We start from the raw sequence: 18,687 nt of genomic DNA, 5'->3' as shown, positions 1-18,687 counted from the left end.
TGATTTATATGTTATAACCTAGATATTAGACGGTGGAGATGTGAAAACTCGATCGAAACGTTGGTCAAAAATGAAAATCTGTACCTTAAACTAAGATAAGGACATCCTTATGTGAAAAGCATATATATATATATATATATATATATATATGTCATGACCCATAATAGAACTAAAACCCTAGAAAAAGGTCAACCAACTTGAAACTCAACTAGCCCGGCCCAAGCTTTAGTCATCTTCACCGCCAGACCACCATACGTGCCCAGAGGCGGAACTACGTTGAGGGCAGGAAGGGCTATAGCCCAGACGAAATCAAGCTTTGTAATTAACTACCTATATGCCCTTCTCTTTATCAAATGTCAATTAGCTCAGTTGGTTAAGTGTCCAGCTAAAATTTAAACATGCAGTCTTGGTCCCGAGTTCAAATCCCACCTCCTCCCTTTTTTTCCTTCTTTTTTTGCCTCTTCCTTTCCAGTTTCTTTTTATTCTACCCCATTTGTTTGCCTCCTCCTTTCCAGTTCTTTGTATTATATCCCCATTTTCTCTTTAGTTACAACTTTTCTTTATAATTTCTCTAATTATTTCATTTTCTACAAAAAAAAAATTGTGCATGCCTTAAAAAACCAGCCCTACGCACTTCGAGTTCTTGGTTCCGCCCATGTACGTGCTAGTGCAGCTCCGCCACCGTGACCACACTGCTCCGATCAAGACCAAAATCCGATAGAGCACGTAATGTTGATAATCATATACCGGTATACCTAGTTACCTACCAATATGTAGACCTTAACATAACATAAACACAAATGCATGTAATACTAGTAAACACAAATGCATGTAATACTAGTTTCAGATATGAAAATTAAGATAAAATGCTTGAGCAAAATATGTCCATGATCATGTGCAACAAACTACTGTGTTTATTTATTTAGGTCTTAATAAGCTTATTGTTCACATGGATGAGTGGAGGTTTACGTTTTCAGATCTGATAGCCAATAATTCGAATGATCTCATATCACCTCGAGCTCCTGCGCGCAACCAGTCCACGTACTCTTGATCTTTGTGTTCCACAATATGAGTATATGGCATACGTGTTATATGATTCGTATAAACACTGATGCAATATATATAGTTATCAAATACTTCTGATAAGTGATAAATCATTGTTTAGTACGTGATAGCTCTAAATTAACAAGACCAAATAGCAACCCAAGATTAATTAGAATGGAGCGTGCTGACATAATGTGTTCTAGTACAACTGTACAACATAACCTTTAAACCTAGAAAATCTTTGAGAAAACCATATAATCTCAATTAAAATATCGATTTGTTTTCAAGCTCATCAATCACTAGCTCGATCTCTCCCTTCTTCCTCAACTTTACCCACAAATTGATTTAAAAAGCATATAGCCGAATTTCATTTGAGCTGATGGAGTTGACACTTAATATATCGATCGATAAATTGAATTATGTTTGTCTTATTCAAAAGATTTAAACGTACACTCTACAATTTAGACGAAGAGCCTCAAGCTTGCTGATTGAGTCTGACCTGTGGGACTTTTTACAAGAAAATATGGCATTTCGAACGTAGGATATTTGGTCATCAATTTGATGCTTTGAACGAGGTTGGTCCAGTCCATCGTAATCAGTCATAAACTGAGTTAGTAAGATCCATTGATGGCTTGGACCAAAATAAAAATAAAAATCCATTGATGGCGGGACCGGCCGATCGATCAGGACTCCTGTAAATCTGGCACATGCTGATTTGGTTTGGAATATTCGATCCACTGCCACCTAACAAGTGTCGCCGGCCGGCCACGAGCTAGCTAGCCATGTTTGTCGATCTGTTTGAAGCTCTAGAAGCTCTAGGGTCTCTGGTATAAACGAGTAGTATCCCAGGATTCCCAGCAGATGATATACCATATATATAAGCACGTCTTCTTGTCTACCTAGCTATCATCAGGCATTTCTAAATCTTGTTGCCCTATAGCTCTGATGCGATCTCCTTTTCATCGATCCATTCTGGAGGAGTACCTAGATGGAGGATATGTGTAAACAAACAACATAGCAAATGTTTTCATGAATCAACTTCTTACTTTAATTTGTGTTGATATATTCCAACCTTTCTCATTTGAATTAGTCTCTACCAGTACGGCTTAATTTTAAACGAGTTTCCAACTCCGATACTCAATGTCATATGTATTCTCACCTAATGAATGATGCCACAAGTGGATATCAATCTCATTCTCATGTAGTGTAAGTTTGTCTGCCACAACTCACAAGAGTATGCACCAAAAAGGACTTGCAACCAATAGTCACATACATCATTAGTCTTCAACTCCGTAAGTGTTTCTCGACGCCTTAGCGCCTGAGTCTTATGGACGTCTTTCTTGGCCTTATAATCTTACCAATTATATTATTATCGATTATTATGAGATAGAGGTTCTCTTTAATCTACTATTTTTCTCTTTGATTATAGGATTTTACAACGACATCTTCACTCGCTCCTCAGATATTAATGTCATGTGAATTTAATCAATAATTTGAGATTTAATATTGACTACATGCCGTAGAATAATTTTCGTTTTACCGGAATTCTTTTGATATGAAAATAACAGAAAAAACACGCACAAATCAATTGGAATTAGGAACCCTCTAAGGGCACGTTTGTTATCCTGGATTAGCTGCGATTGGACTCTATAGTCCAAGAAGTTAGTCTGAAACCCTTGTTTAAGAAAACACGAGATTAGATAATCCGCACGTTAGAGATTTTCGGGACTGTGGAGAGGTGCCGAATTCGGGCGGACTGTGCAATCCCTCGCCTCCTCTCATCAACGCCTCTACATCAGGTTCTCTCTCTCTCTCTTAATCTGAAGCTGACTCTTCCTATTAGACGTCGATGCGGCGATGCCACAAAGAAGAAGACGCCTCAAGATCTTAGGTCCCGTCTCCAAAAAAGCAAGGAGGAGGAAGAAGAGCTCGACGCGATTTGACACCGGTCGCCGCTTTCGACTTCCGATCCCGAGACCTTCCTTCTATAACCTGGGGGAAACTCGCCGACGAGCACTGAGACCTTGCGCCGTGGTTAGATTTGCATTTTTGTTGGCTCCTCTCATCAACGCCTGGATCACTCGATCTTCTCACCAGGCTCTCTCTCTCTCTCTCTCTCTCGTCTTCTGTATCTGTAGACACGTGAAATTTAATGGAGTAAACCATCTTTATTAAATAATTAAATCGACCAAGAGCCCGACAAAATTGCACACGTGGCCAAAAGTCAACAAAATTAGTGCGGATCTGAATAAAACTTGTGTCAGCACATAAACGGATGATCGTAATCGAACCTACGTGATTCCGACGTAAATCGAAAAATTGAATGTCATTGACGATTCGAAATGGTAATCGGACATTTGATTAAATTAATAAATTCCTTAACGGTTATAATTAAGTTAATTATTTTCTGTTTAATTTAAGTTATGAGAATAACTAATTTTAAACTAATCGGAAAATACATATTGATTTAATCATACAATTAAAGAAATTTATTAATTTAGTGTCATTAAAATATTCTACAAAATAGAAACTTTGACACTATAAATACTCATTCCAACATGAAGAGAAAGGGGATTTTTAGACTTGAGAATAAGAGAGGAAATCACTTGAGTAAGATCACTCTCGACAAATCCCGAAGTCTCTCAAGTCCATGAAGAATCATCAAGCTGTCAAGTCGATCGTTATTCATCAAATCCAAACTCAAGTCTACGAAGAATCATCAAGTTGTCAAGTCGATTGTTCTTCATCATCAAATCTAAATTCAAGTCCACGAAGAATCATCAAGCGGCCAAATCGCTCGTTCTTCATCAAATCCAAATCCAAATCCAAATCAAACTCAAATTCTCAAGATCAAGTGCACGTCACTCTTGAGCCAAGTCATATACTGAGATAAAATCAGAGGAGTTCACAAAGATTGTGACCCCGCGCTTGATATTCAATAAATCACATTTTATTTGTACATGTGTCTGCATTCTCTTATTGGTTTTCAGATTATCGTTCTACAGTATCATTTGTTTTTGGACCATCATCCCCAGATTGATTCATCTCTAGATTGAGTCCTTTATGTGAATAGTTCATTAATTAATATTGTAGTAATCGCAGACTTGTAGGACCAATTTGTTTCTCTATGTTCCTGGTACGTATAATCAAAATCCATGTGGTTCATATTGCACTTCTGGAAATGCAATGCACTTTGTTTACATGACTTCGATGTATACTGATTCATTTCAAGTCTTTTCTTTTGTTGATCTCTCTTTGCTCATACTAAGGGATATTTATTTTGAAATTCTTTGTATGTTTCGGTTCCCTCACTCCCCCTTGCCACAACTTTTCTGGGACTTGATAAAAGTCATGAAAACTGAGCTTGAAGTTCAATTTGTTCAATTGTAACAATTATACACCTCGTAGGGTTTAAAGGTTCAAACTTTGGACTAATAACAGTACAACTGTATGTGGGTTTGGCATATATTGATACCCAGAAGATCAAAATCCCAGGTATTGTTCTGTTCAGGCAAGAGATGTGTTGTAGTGAAGTGTGGTAGTGTTCGTTTTGCTTATGTTTTCGATTGTGGTAATGCACACAAGGTGTTTGTAGAAATGCCCAAGAGAAAAGTGAGAGATAGAAAGAGTGTCTACATTTTAGTTTTGCACTACATTCACTCATTTGGGAGTTTATTTAATCTGTTTTTCTGATGGTGTAAGCTTGTTTTGTGTAGTCTCTTGTATTCTGCTCTGCTGCATTGTCTTTATGAGGAGCACGAGCGTGGGGCTTTATCGGTGGCCTACATTAGCTCGTCAGAGGGTGACTCTTCCGCAAAGATCTGTGCAACCACGACTGAAGTTTGATTCTATTTCCTCTAGGAAGTTTCATAGCGGTGGCATTGGCTACAGAGGACGCATGATCAAGTTGAAGACGAGCATAAGTGTTCGTGCCACTAATGCATTTGTTGTTGATGATGATAATATGTATGGGAACAAGCAGATTATCAGTATTACTCCGCAGCTTTATGATTACATCCTTTCTCAGTACAAGAGCCAGAGGTAACTCAACTCGAACTCTTAATTATTTTTTTTGGTGTTCGACACCAATACTTTCATTGGGACCTTATATTTTTCAGTATTTCTTGGCTACTTATTAGAGGGTAGAGTTTTATTTCAGGTTCTACGACAACTTAGGGAGGAGACTGCCTCTATGCATGGTAGTATGATGCATGTATTTGTTACTGAATCCTTTAATGTCAAGTGCAGATTGAAAAATGTGGGAATTTGGATAGGAAAATGAAACTACTGGCTTTTGAGGCATCCAAAACCTCTTGGTCACTTTTGAAACTAATCGTTAAAATTCAAAGGTAACCCTTCTATAATAGATTAGAGTTCTAAAAATTAGCCTGAGAAAAGATGTGATGGGAATTTAACACTTAAGTTCATGTAATTGTTTCAAACAAATTGAGTAGAAACTTGCTTTTCCATTATACCAGTGTACAATAACTAATAATCTTCAAATTGAATGTGGCACGGTCTGTTTGACAAGTTTGTGTGTGGAAAAGTAACGATCTATTGTTGTATGGATAACTGTCTCCTGACCAAGCACAACTGCTTGCAATGCTTGTGCATATTCATGGGCAGAAAAGTGTATTGAAGTTGGTGTATATACAATATGCTTTTCGCATCTTTCAAATCTTCAGTGTTGCTCACTTCACTTCTTTCTCAGAATACTTTTTTTGGCCCTTTAAGTTTGGGGGCATGAGGGTTATACCAATCTACACTAAGCTTGTGCCTCACTTTGGACTTGTATATGTAAACTATTACTCTATTTTGATTTTGGTGGTTTACGTATGTATGAACTTGTGGCTTACTTATAATCATCAAGAACATTTTAATTGACAGATTGTTGGTTTGCTTACTTGTGGATAAGGTGAAGAATGTGAAAAAGTTGTTCCAATATAAGCCAATTGTTACAGGAAATATGCAAATCAAGAAGTAAGATTGCTTATATGAATATGTGTTATTAATGATATATTATGTTATTATTGAATAAGACTTGTTATAATTCGAAAAATAATTCAGTAACAAAACTTATTTAGCCTGGTGGTTCGTCAAACGTGAGACTGAACTATTATGTTAATTATGTTCGTTAGTCCGAGACTGCACCAAACATGGGTTATGAATTACTGTACCCTAATCTGAGCCAGCATAGTCCGAGACTAAGCAAAGACTTAGTCCGTACTTAGACAGTCCGGGGAACAAACGTACCCTAAGAGACTAAGACCAGTGATGGTAGTGCCACTTGGTGGATCTGCAGCAATTCAAGTAGACGTGGCTGCACGCAACCAAAACCCAACAGCAACTACCATTCTTCCCTCCAATTTTTTAAGGTACCCCCAGTCTTCTGCTCGATCTTAATTTCTAAAGCTCTAAAAAATCATCCACAAAACTCAGACACAGACGCAAGCCACCTCATTCCTTCAAATCTTCAAGAACTTTCAACACTTTCTTATACAGTCCAAACTCCAAACTCGATCTCTCTCTAATCCATAAACGTGAATGCCTGCAAACTCAGCTTCCCAAATCCAGAAATGGCAGTTCTTGAAACCATTCATACACTCAAGGACTCATTTCTTGACACCTCCACCATTATTGCCCTCACTGTCTTCTTCACACTCCTCTGCCTCTGCATCATAATCGGCCATTTGTTGGAAGAGCATCGTTGGGCTAATGAATCCATCACCGCCCTTCTTTTGGTCAGTGAATTTCTACCCTTTATTGGCATTTAAGAAAGCAAACTCTTCTTGCTGCACACACCAGAATTCTGGGTTTCTTTCTTTTAATTTGTCAAGTTTATGACAGGGTTTGATTGCTGGAGTAGTGGTGTTGCTGGTGACGCAGTTCGAGAGTTCACAAATTTTGGTCTTTAGTGAGGACTTGTTCTTCCTCTACTTACTTCCTCCGATCATTTTCAATGCCGGGTATGAACTCGATCGATCTCAATTCTGTGCAGTTCCAATTTCAATGCAATGTTCAGTGAAGATACATGATATGTGATGTTGGTTTTGAAATTTGTAATATAAAGTTGAGATCTTTTAATTGCTTGAATCATGAATGCAAATATTAAATTTTATCAGAATTGTCTCCCAAGTCCTAATCATTAGAATTTTTTTTTACGGTAATACGGTTCAGCTTCCAGGTCAAGAAAAAGCAATTTTTCAAGAATTTCACAACAATTTTGCTGTTTGGTATAGTTGGTACAGCAATTTCTTTCTGCCTCATATCACTAGGTAAGAGTATATCGTTGACATTTGAACTTTTAAGTTTCTAACTGAATCCTCTTTTAATAAACTGGAGCCTAACTCCATATATTCTTCTGCAATTTTGCAGGTGCCTATTTACTTTTCAGTAGATTTGGTTTCACAACTCTGACCATTAAAGATTACCTAGGTACTTAACAATTTATCTTACTATTCTTATCTTGATGGTTATGTGATTTTTGTTTGTGAAATTTACTGCTTTATGTGTGCAGCCATTGGTGCCATATTGTCGGCAACGGATTCAGTTTGTACATTGCAGGTAATGAACCTTATAAACGCAGTCTAAATACATGTTTCATGAACAGACTTCTAACTTCCAGGGGTGATGGTTTTCTCATGTTAAAGGTTCTTAATCAAGATGAGACGCCCTTTCTCTACAGTGTCGTATTCGGGGAGGGAGTAGTAAATGATGCTACCTCGATCGTCCTATTCAATGCAGTACAATCACTAGACGTGAAGAATGTTAGCGGTCTTACCGCCTTGAACTTATTGGGCACCTTTCTTTACCTCTTCTGCACCAGCACTCTTCTTGGTATATCAGTAAGTTGTGGATTCATTGGTTATTATGCTTGTACCTTGATTTGAGAACTCACTTTGGACTAAATCATGCAAGTGAAGCTCAACTTTTAACTAATTGAGCACTTATTACTAAGTTTAAGATGTTCTAACTTGCTTCATTACTACGTTTCAGGCTGGCCTTATGAGCGCTTATATCATAAAGACGCTCTACTTTGGAAGGTGTGAGGAAACACTAGATCTGCGTAGATATCAAAATGCAATAATCCAAGACTATTAGTCACTTATGATTCAGTGAACTGAGATAGATTTTTCAACAATAGGGAAATACAGATACAAAGAATCGAAAGAAAAACGAAATTTTAGATGATAATTAAGTTTGACGTAAGTGCATATATTTAGGCATTTAGCATTATAATTTCTGGTTTTTACTTGACATCAGCAAGATTAGAATCTGCTAAAATTATAGTCGCATTCTATGTTGCACGGATACGAACACGTGTGTCCGTATTCGACACGATACGATACGATACGCGGACACGTCAAAATCTCAAGTGTCCGATTTGGACACGTAGTGGACACGTTAATTAAATTTTATATTAATAATATAGTTTTTAAAATTAAAACTTAGTCAATCCACATTCAAACTAGACATAATTCTAGTTTTCCTGTCATCTAATTTGAATGTTGTTATCTGCAGATATTAAGTTTCTAAGTTCCAATAAATGTTCATCATTTGATAAATGTTCATCACCAAGCACCCAATTCTCGGAAACTTCCAACGGAGGAAAACGAATGCGGTTGTGAAGGCTGGATGACCTAATGTTTATGTTTTTTCTGTTTTTCTGTTAAATCTCAATTATACCCCTGCGTGTCCTTGTTATTTTCGTGTCCAGTCCGGACACACACGTGTCCAACTCGGACATTCACGTGTCCACCGCGTGTCCAAAATCAGACACGCGTGTCCGAGCGTATTTGCGCGTGTCCGCGTGTCCAATACGCGTGTCCGTGTCTGACACGCAATACGCGACCATTTTCGCGTGTCCGTGCAACATAGGTCGCATTCTTGCGCTTAATATGAAATTAAAGAAAAGCTAAGTTTATCTAAGTATGCACATCTAAGCAGTAACCATAACTGAATAGCAATGGGATGGAAAGACTTGTACTGGGGGACTATAGATGAACCAATTTCCCTGACCTTATGAATTTATGATTCTCTTGGCCACAGGCATTCTACAGATCGTGAAGTTGCTCTTATGATGCTTATGGCTTATTTGTCATACATGTTGGCTGAGGTACCTTAATACAAAACTCCAACTTCTACCAGGACCTTATGAAGGTTTTACCTGAATGCATTCTGATTAATACGAAGAACTGATTGAAGACTCAATACATTCGTTTGTTTTGCAGCTTTTGAATCTCAGTGGAATTTTGACAGTTTTCTTCTGTGGCATAGTAATGTCACATTATACATGGCACAATGTTACAGAAAGCTCAAGGATAACAACCAAGTAAGAACACAACCCATTTTTCATTATTTTGGTATCAGAATCATTTCTGTAAGCAGAAATAGTGACATGGTTAACAAGCTCAAAGCTCGTTGGTTAAAAGCATTAATCTCAGCATAGTATAAGCTTGAAAGATGCCTATATAATTGTAATTTACTAATATGCATGCTGTTTGATGGTCCAGACATGCATTTGCAACAATGTCTTTCATTTCAGAAACCTTTATTTTCCTCTATGTTGGCATGGATGCCATGGACATCGACAAATGGAAAGCCAGCAAAGCAACGTATGTCTGCCTTTATTACCATATTTACTATACTTCCTCATAAGTTTGAAAAAAAAGTAGTAATATTAACTGATAACTACTTGCCTGACTTATAAAGTTCTATTGGCTTCAGTCCAGGAACTTCAATTGGTGTTAGTTCGATTTTGTTTGGACTTGTATTAGTCGGAAGGGCAGCATTCATATTTCCGATTGCAAACATTTCAAATTGCTTCAAGAAGAGGGAAAACACTAAAATTGAATTCCGTCAACAGGTTTAATCACCTTAACAGCTTAGTTAAGCACCTCATTTCTCCCCTAAATTCACCTATATATGTCATCCTAACTACTCGAACATCGCAGTTTATAATGTGGTGGGCAGGCCTAATGAGAGGTGCAGTTACTATTGCTTTGTCATACAACCAAGTAAGTTTTTCTTATTTTTTCTTCAAGTCTTAACAGCTCGATATAATTTTGTTCATAATTCTCATGTACAACTTTCTACAATTTACATTTGTAGTTTGCAGACTCCACAACGACAACAGCAGAAGATTATGCATTGATGATCACCTCCACCATCATTGTTGTTCTGTTCAGCACAGTGGTACGTATTTTCTAAAGTTTATTTCTGTTACTTGGTCACTGAGCTTGTTACATTAGTTGCTTAACGTACTTTCATCCATCCAAACAGGTATTTGGCTCCATAACAAAACCGTTGATTGAAGCTGTACTGCTGAGACATGCCAAACCAATTCACAATATTTCAGATGCAACTGATATTCCAAGTCTAGACGACTTGAGGCTATTGTTCATAGAAACTGGTGATGCAGGTGAAGAAGGCAACGGTCAGCCAAGTCGTAAGAGAACTGGCTTCAGGTTGCTCATGAGTTCTACTGTGCACCATTTGTGGAGAAAATTCGATGACAAGTTCATGAGACCAGTATTTGGCGGACGGGGTTTTGTTCCTTTCGTTCCTAGTTCACCAAGTGGTGCAATTGATGTCGCACCAAGTCGTGCTTTTGATGCTGCACCAAGTCGTGCATTTGATGGTGCAATTGAAGAAGAACATACTCCTTGAAACCAATAGATTGTGATTACAGTGATGTAAATTACATTTATATTGATGTTGAATCTAAATTACATATAACATTAGAACTGTAAAGTTTTCTACTCATAAATAAAATTAAATACATCCTCATTTTCAAGGTGTTCAACACGGAAAAAGTTCGTTCAAACTATAAAACTAATAGATTATTAGAAGTAATTACACACGGTTACATTATCAACAAATACATGTATTTCTTAGTATTTCTTAGAATCGTGACTGCTTTTATGATCATAATAACAATGAGGGAAACTCTTAGATTTCTAGGTTTTTGTTACATCCTAATATGGTTTTTATTTGATTAATCAACGTTCCTCATTTCCTATCACCTCCCGTTCCAAATTTATAGGCAAAATGTCTCCAATCAGGCCCTCATTAAAATTTTCACTAGATATAAACTCAATAATACACCATAAATCCTGTTAGTGGTACCAGATTAAAAAGCTCAAACTTCATGCTTGGTGGTGCGTTCTTTAGAAATTCATTCATTTCGTGCAAAACATTTCCCAATCAAATTTGTATGATGAACATTCTCATCCAACTTTCTTAACCGGACCAAGCTACTCAGCCCAAATTTACAAGCCCCAAATAACAAAGCCCAAAGATCCATGAAACCCCACCTATATGCGAAGCACCATATACTTCCTCCTTAAACCTTAATGAAACACAAAAACCCTCTCTCTCTTCCAGTTCTGTCGATCTCCGTGTTTCTTCTTACAAAATCAAATTGGGGTCTTTAAGCGTTGTGATGAATGATGGCTTTCAGAAGCTTAAAGACGATTCGGGCTCTCTTCCGTGCGACCCAGATTCCAGAACCTTCGTATCTGTGAGTATAATTAATGGGTTTAATGCCCTGCTCTCAATTAGTTTGGATGAAATGAAGGAAATTTAGCTTAAAGATTTCATTTTTTTCTTATCAATAATAAATGAAAATGCCTCTGAGGTTGTTATTTATGTGAACCTATTAGCTTTGTGATGATGGTATTGTTAAATTTTCAGGCTTGGAAGCTCAAGAAGCTACGCAACTTGTATTTCAAATGGTAATATAACGTTTTTGAATTGATTACTTATTTTTAGATTATCGGGTTGGCATTTAGAAATTAAGTTAACATAGTTTACTTATGTGAACAGTTGCTGAAGTTTATAACTGGAATGCGTACTCAAGCTTAAACAAGGGCCATGGAGTACTTCCTTGGACTTCTAGAAATGCAATGACGCTGCGTTCTGCAATGGTAAATTAATAGAGTTTAGAAATTGAACAGTTTGATTGAAAATGCTGGTTTTTTATTACGTGTCTGTAGCAAATGTATTTATGCATCTGCAACGACTTATGAAATGATGATTGTTACAGTTAATTGAGCATTGTGTTTTTTTGTCATGTGTTTATCTTGCATTTCAGGCTGTCGAGTTGCCGATCTTCTTGGATAATAAAAGATCGCTATCCACACAAGTAAAAGCACCTGCCCAATCAAGGCCAATGGTATAGTTATCTATTTGCTCAGTTCATATTGAAAATCATCCAATTCAGTTTTCTCATAGTGGCTCTTGGGCTTCTTCTTGTTAATGAATCTTCATTTTGTACTGTACTGTGAACTTTAAAGGTTTAGAGGGTTGTCTGTCATCTTTAACTATTAGTCAAGAGAACCAATGAACTTCTACTTCTCTAGTCTTGTCTTATATTATAAATAAGTAATCATGACACGTGTTTACCTTATGATATATGCAGACTCTAAGTGCTCCTACCACAACAAGTCCAGGATTCATCCTTGAGCCTTATGCACCTCGTGAAAAATTACCATTTTTTCGGAGGTTAGTAATTTCTGTCAATGATTTTTTAAATTGTTTTAATTACAGTAGGCTTCAGGGTATTGGACATTAGTTTTCAATTTTTTAGTAGGTTGGAGATACAATTCTCTATTTTATTAACCATAAAAAATTTAGCTGTACTACCAGATCTCTCTTCCCTGTGTTTATTCAGTTAATGAAAACCAGTTTTGGTTATGTTGAGGTGTCTTATTTCTTCATGTTTTATGTTTACTTGTGCAAGCAACAGACTTTTGTGTTCCAATTTGCTATGGTTGTAGAATTTCATTGAAGCCGCGGCATCGATTTCCCTAAGAAAGTATTTGATTACTTGTCATTTTAATCTTTACTGTCCTTCTTGTTCATCCTACATGAACTATCTGATGTTTTATGTATCAGATGGTTCACCAGAAGTGGCTGGAGAAGAACAAAAGACGATATAATATTAGAGGTGATGCTCTAGATCAGCTTTAAAAGAACTTCCTTACTTCATTGATTTAACGCGTATATTTGTTGAAGCTTTCTTCTTGTAATCTCTAATGGTTGCCCTCTCTCTTGTTTTAAATCCAACCCCCTCTTTTTCATGTTCTAGTTCGATGCCCTTACTACTACTTGGTTACTTAGATGACTATATGTTAGGCATTGTTGCCATTCTCTGCCACTTATTTCGGTTACTGTGGGATTAGAGGAAGGCTACCTATCTCAAATATTAAATTCAGATTAAACAGTTAATTATTACTACTTTGGTCAGTCAAGGTCTACTTTCTCTTCTTGACATCTCACATTGTGAAATTTTTGCTTTACTATTTTTCAGCTTAGAAGTGCATATGCTATTAATAAATTAAGGAAAGCGGGATATTCAAAGAAGCTATTCTACCAAGAAGCAGTCGGTGTATACAAGGAGGTATTTTCATCTTCCTAGTCTTGCTTCTCAATTTTAATTTCTATTGCTTTGGATTGGGTTTTTCACATGTACTCGTACTTCCTTTCACTCATTTGTTTACCCTCTTATCCAGATAAATACTCTATTGGCAAACGGAGACAAGAAAACTCTAAGGAAAGCAGTTACTGAGAAAATGTACTCTGTATGCTTCTGTTCTTTTGATTAACTGTTAACTTTCTCTTCAAAGGTTTATTATACTATCTGCTATGTTGCTGCTTTCTTGATATAAAGGATTTCACATTAAAGTTCTGAGACATTATCTATATCTTTCTGTTTTCAGGAACTAAAGAATGAAATAAAACAGAGAGAATCCATATGGAGTACAGTTCATTGGGAATTAATTGAGCCAATTGTAAAAATACGCACCTTGCGAGCACGAGTGGTAAGTTACTGTCAAACTTACCATATTTTATATTCTATCTAAGCACATAAAGTTTAATAAATTTGAAAGGACGATTCAATACGCTGGGATGGGCCGGATGGCTTACTAGATACTTGTATAGTTAGCATCTATATGTACTCTAAATCTCTTGAATTGAGTGAATTATTTATGCTGACTTCTAGAAATGAGCTCAAGAAATGTTTCTTTTGGTTGCATTCGCCTTTACAGCCACCTTATTTGCCTTATCCCTTCTTTCCTCATTGCAGATTGGTGTAGATCCAAAAAATCTCGAAAAGTTGTTTATACAGCTTACACTTGAGTTTCTGTCAAAGCAGGTATACTGACCACTGCAATCTTCTCTTCTTTGATGAGTTGTCCCATATCTGTATCTTTTGAATGAGTTACACCCCAGTGTTCAGGATTAAGTGCTCCCACAATCTATAGATTAGCATTTTGTGGCCATTCAACATGTCAACCTTGTCAGCTGAGTAGGGTGAAGTCTAAGGGTTAGGTATCTGGGAAGAGTATGCAGCATGTGGAATGAGGAATGGTGCATGTATTTTTATGTGTAGTTCAATATTATTATGATGTGTGCCAATGATTCAAAGATAAGGTTATCAGAAGATACATGTAACATCATAATCACTTACCAAAGAAAAATGCATGTAAACTAGGATCAGGACTAAACATTAGGATAGAAAACAGAGGGAGGAGGGGATCAAGGGCTGCAGTATTCTCTCTATTGATCAACCAAAGTCTGCTTCAGGAGTTATTTCACGGGCCAGTTGTATATATCAGATAGGGAAACTAGGTACCTAGATCAAAATCCTCACTATCAAAGCAGTCCAAATATAAGTTCTACAACAATCGAAACAAAATAAATTCCGGAAACTCGTAATTTCTTACCGATGTGATTTTGCTTCGACTACTTCAATCTTATTAAATGATTGCTGCCATGTTTTGTCTTCTTGATGGTGCTTTCTCTCGTTGTATGGTTGAACATAGGGTTTGTGTTTGTCTGTTCATAACTAACTGTTTATAGTTCGAATATTTATATGATGAGAATTCTACTTTCTTTTCATGTTCCTTTTTGTCTTGTCTGTTTATAACTAGGCTGCTTTTAGTTCAAAGATTTATCTGACAAGACTTCTACTTTCTTTTCCTATTCCTTTTCCTCTTGGCAGAAATTTGAAGCATGTGACTTTAAGGGTTCTGTTGTTTCTGGAGATAAAACTAAGGAGGTATAATGCATTAATTCTGCTGTCCTTAATATTCTAGGTGTTATGTTTATTTGGCTCGGATATAATCTCATGATTATACTCGTTCCTCTTAAAGCAGTCCTATGCATGATATGTATTTATCCGCACAACTATGGCGTAATTCATTCTATTACTGTGTTTTGTAGGTCCTTGTCCGTGATATCTGGGTATTTGAAAAGTGTCTGTTCGATCCTAAATCTTTCTGGCGACTGTGTGGGAGGATTACTCTATAAGAAAGTTATGCTTCACCAGAGATTTACCATTTTGATGATGAAATAAAATTGTTGCCTAGTTTTGTAAACTTGATGATAAAATTGATATCTGAAAGCTGATTTCAGTATTTGGAATCAAATCTTGAGCCAACTAGCACATAGGGACATACAGATCTCCCGTTATTTTTCGTACCACTCATCTGCAGTTTTCCAGAAATCATTTTTGGTTTTGATGCACTACTGTTATTATCCTTGTGTATATGGTATGATAGGTTTGTAATTCGGAGTTCAGTTCAAGTAATCCCTCTATAAAGTAATTTAAAATAACTTGCAAGCAATGCTTTGGTTAGTATTTTTCTTTCATGTCATAATTAGTTTTTCTGTAGCTTTGTGAGAGGGTTTTGGTATTATTGTTTGTTTCTTCTTTTAAGAAAGGATACCTTACTTCCACACTTCTAATTTACAACTTGCAAGAATGGAATCCACATACTCGCACCTTTCTCTTCATCATAGTTACAAAATTTTGGTACTCCCCAGTATGTGTTCATATTGCATGGTTCATGATATTTTTAGAAGGAAAGAAATCAAACAGATGGATGAGAGAGAACAGCATCTACAATGTCTAGGGATTTGCCAAAGGCTCTACAACTACATCATGGGAAGCTTAGCCTCACAAGCCTTCAAGAGTGTCACTTTAGGCCCTCCAATGATTCAAGGCTTACCCTCAGTTCCTGAGGATGCAAATCTTGATGAAGCTGGAACTAAATTCAATGGACAAGCACACCAGAATCCCCTCTCTTCTTGTCCAGATGTTGGTAAGGAGGAAACAGAAGCTCGAATACAATCAATAGCTTCTGGAGCAAAACCTCCAAAGAAAACCATTAGCATAAATGACGAAATCGAGGACATAGAGAAAACTCTGAAGTTGAGGAGAAAGAGCAAGACATACGAAAAGTTGAACTCGTTGGAGCCGCCAAACCATGAGCAAATCCCTCTGAGAGCATCAATTCTGAAGGTGGGTTCTGATTTGAGCAGGAAGATGGCTACATTTATGAATCATAACCACAAGTGATGGGGCTGTGCTAGATTGTTCTCTGTTCGATTTGTAATTATATAGCTTTAGGGAGTTGTGAAGAAACATAGTTGCATTGTAAATATTGCATGAGGCTTGACTTTGTTGCTAAACGTACTAACGGTGTAGTTCAATGGCATTATATCACCAATTACACTAATATTATCTGCTAGTCTTCTCACAAATCAACGGCTATTGTCATCTATTCGACTGTGCCAAATGGATGCAGTTCTTATGGGCGCAATGAAGAGATTTATGATTTCAAAGAGAGAAAATGCTTGAACTTCAGAAAATGCCTGTGTGCAAATGTCTATGCTTGAACTTCTTCCCTTGCAAGTTAAGGCTAAGGGTGTTCTTTCTATGCGTGTAAATGATGCCTACAAACTTTTGACTTTGGTTTAGTGCCGCAATGAAGATCAAGATCTTCTTTTTCGATCGGGACATACATATTTTTTTGAAAATGTATCATCATTTGGTGAGTGTGATCATCTTATTTATCAAAGAAAGGGCATTTTCTTTCGTAAAGTACCCAAAACATGATCCTTCTTGAGTACCAAAAGCCACAAACAATCTTTCTTTCATGGAAAACATGACACATTAAAAAAAGAAAGAAACTCCCTTCTAAATAATGGTCTGTGATGACGGTCAAAGCGTGTATGTGTGTTAAACGTGATGTCGTCCCTATATAATATGCAAGTTTCTATAAACACGAAACCCACATTTCCAAACTATCTCAAGATACATAAGCAACTAGCACCCTCCCATTTCAGAACAGAAGACTGGGAAGACATGGATGCCAGAGAATACCAGCAGCCCCTATCATCATCTTCATCATCAGCAGGAATTTGCTACAGGTTATACAATTTCGTATGGAAAATTGTAGCAAAACAATCCCACAAGACTGTCACACTAGGCCGATCCGATCAGTTCTAATGCTCCAGCAGCCAAACTATCCGATCAGATGGCTTCAACAATTGAAATGTTTCAGACAGTTGAGAAATTCTATCTGGCGGATGCAAGCAGTTTCAAGAAAGCTATGCTCAGTACCTCTTAGTGTATGAAGTTCTTTACCTTATTTTTTTTTCCTAGTTTGCCATGATAAAGTCAATCAAGAATGTATCAACAAGCTAAAACTGTACAGAAAACTGAATTATGACAATAGTAGACATTGTACTGGGAATTTGATCATATTGTACACAACAAGATCCCCTATTCTAATGTTTCTGTACTCCTAAAACAAAATAGCAGTGGTAAAAATTCAGAAATCTAAAGCATCAAAGGGAGCCTCTTCCTCTTCGTGGAAGATACATCCCACTTTCCATTACGCCATTCTTGATGAACTCTCAGTTCCCGGAGTGAATAAGGAAGCACTTCCCCGGTGGTTTCGAAAAACACAAGGTGATAACCATACACATTTCTCTCAGAGTAAATTGTACCAACCCACCACCCGTCAAGGTCGTACGCATCAACCCTAGTACCGACATGAAACTCAGTAGCCTCGGTAACTTCCGGCGGCAAAGGGCGGACCTCATCGGCCATTACTTTCTCTTTCAAAGGTACAGACTCGTCATATTCCTCCACCAGGTTCTTGTACTGAACCACATAGTTGTTACCCTTTCTTGCTACAATGGTCGCTTCAAAGTAAGAGCCTATATACTCTGGAACTTTGCTGCAGACTTCAACCTCACCGCCTCTTTGGAATGAAATCTCTGAGTGGAACGCCATTAATTTGCTGTGTAATGGGAATAATTGAAGAAATAACATACACTAGTGCGCATTATATAGATTTCTAGATGTCTACAGCACTGTAACAGCTGGAAGTCTTATTCCACTAGGAATAGGAAAGACTCGCGTTCTCCTCATCCAATAGGGATTTACTTCAAGTGTCGGCAAGAAAGAAGAAAAGAAAAAAAGAAATTCGGGATTTACTATCCCAAGTCTTTAAACGAAATTGATCGATTTACGCATTCATCCCCAACTTAACATTAATTTCAGAACTGTGAAACTGCAAAAGTTTAATCCGCACTTCAAAAAATGTGGAATGGAGTGAGAATTGAGCTTCACTTGCTTGTTGTATAAGGGTGTGCTTTCTATGCGTGTTGATCGTGGAGACGAACTTTTTGACTCTAGTTGGTGACACATTTTGAAAGCCATGGTTATGGGAAAATGTGATGGAACATTGTACTCAAATCTATAGAATTGAAACCCTTCACATAACCAAGCTAAGCATCAGTGGTTCCAGATCAGAACATTGGGAGAGATGGGTAGCAGCGAGA

General features: G+C 37.1%; 3 protein-coding genes across 4 annotated transcripts; 2 read left to right on the top strand and 1 right to left on the bottom strand.

Annotated features, from left to right (window-relative positions):
* The first annotated feature begins 6,478 nt into the window (after positions 1 to 6,478).
* On the top strand, positions 6,479 to 10,833 carry LOC126798331 (sodium/hydrogen exchanger 1-like). The gene is made up of 14 exons (XM_050525265.1): positions 6,479 to 6,785; positions 6,892 to 7,010; positions 7,222 to 7,319; positions 7,420 to 7,479; positions 7,562 to 7,608; positions 7,695 to 7,889; positions 8,041 to 8,087; positions 9,094 to 9,160; positions 9,276 to 9,376; positions 9,558 to 9,659; positions 9,772 to 9,910; positions 9,999 to 10,061; positions 10,156 to 10,239; positions 10,327 to 10,833. Exons 1-14 carry the CDS (start codon positions 6,621 to 6,623, stop codon positions 10,711 to 10,713), a joined length of 1,674 nt encoding a protein of 557 aa, XP_050381222.1. The 5' UTR covers positions 6,479 to 6,620; the 3' UTR covers positions 10,714 to 10,833.
* A 463-nt stretch (positions 10,834 to 11,296) lies between these two features.
* Positions 11,297 to 15,640, top strand: LOC126798341 (uncharacterized). 2 transcript variants are annotated; one of them, XM_050525279.1, is made up of 12 exons: positions 11,297 to 11,566; positions 11,740 to 11,780; positions 11,881 to 11,972; positions 12,140 to 12,220; positions 12,467 to 12,549; positions 12,943 to 12,994; positions 13,358 to 13,447; positions 13,560 to 13,628; positions 13,767 to 13,868; positions 14,135 to 14,203; positions 15,053 to 15,109; positions 15,274 to 15,640. In XM_050525279.1, exons 1-12 carry the CDS (start codon positions 11,493 to 11,495, stop codon positions 15,358 to 15,360), a joined length of 897 nt encoding a protein of 298 aa, XP_050381236.1. In that variant the 5' UTR covers positions 11,297 to 11,492; the 3' UTR covers positions 15,361 to 15,640. The 2 variants fall into 2 exon arrangements, with proteins under 2 accessions (XP_050381236.1, XP_050381235.1); XM_050525278.1 differs by having other exon boundaries at positions 11,872 to 11,972.
* A 2,037-nt stretch (positions 15,641 to 17,677) lies between these two features.
* On the bottom strand, positions 17,678 to 18,136 carry LOC126800686 (protein AGENET DOMAIN (AGD)-CONTAINING P1-like). The gene has a single exon (XM_050528087.1). It carries the CDS (start codon positions 18,134 to 18,136, stop codon positions 17,678 to 17,680), a length of 459 nt encoding a protein of 152 aa, XP_050384044.1.
* Positions 18,137 to 18,687: the final 551 nt, after the last annotated feature.

This window comes from Argentina anserina, chromosome 6 (genome assembly GCF_933775445.1).
Source record: "Argentina anserina chromosome 6, drPotAnse1.1, whole genome shotgun sequence".
NCBI lineage: Eukaryota > Viridiplantae > Streptophyta > Magnoliopsida > Rosales > Rosaceae > Argentina > Argentina anserina.
Note: the sequence above shows the minus strand (reverse complement) of the source record. Positions and strands in the feature narration are given on the sequence as shown.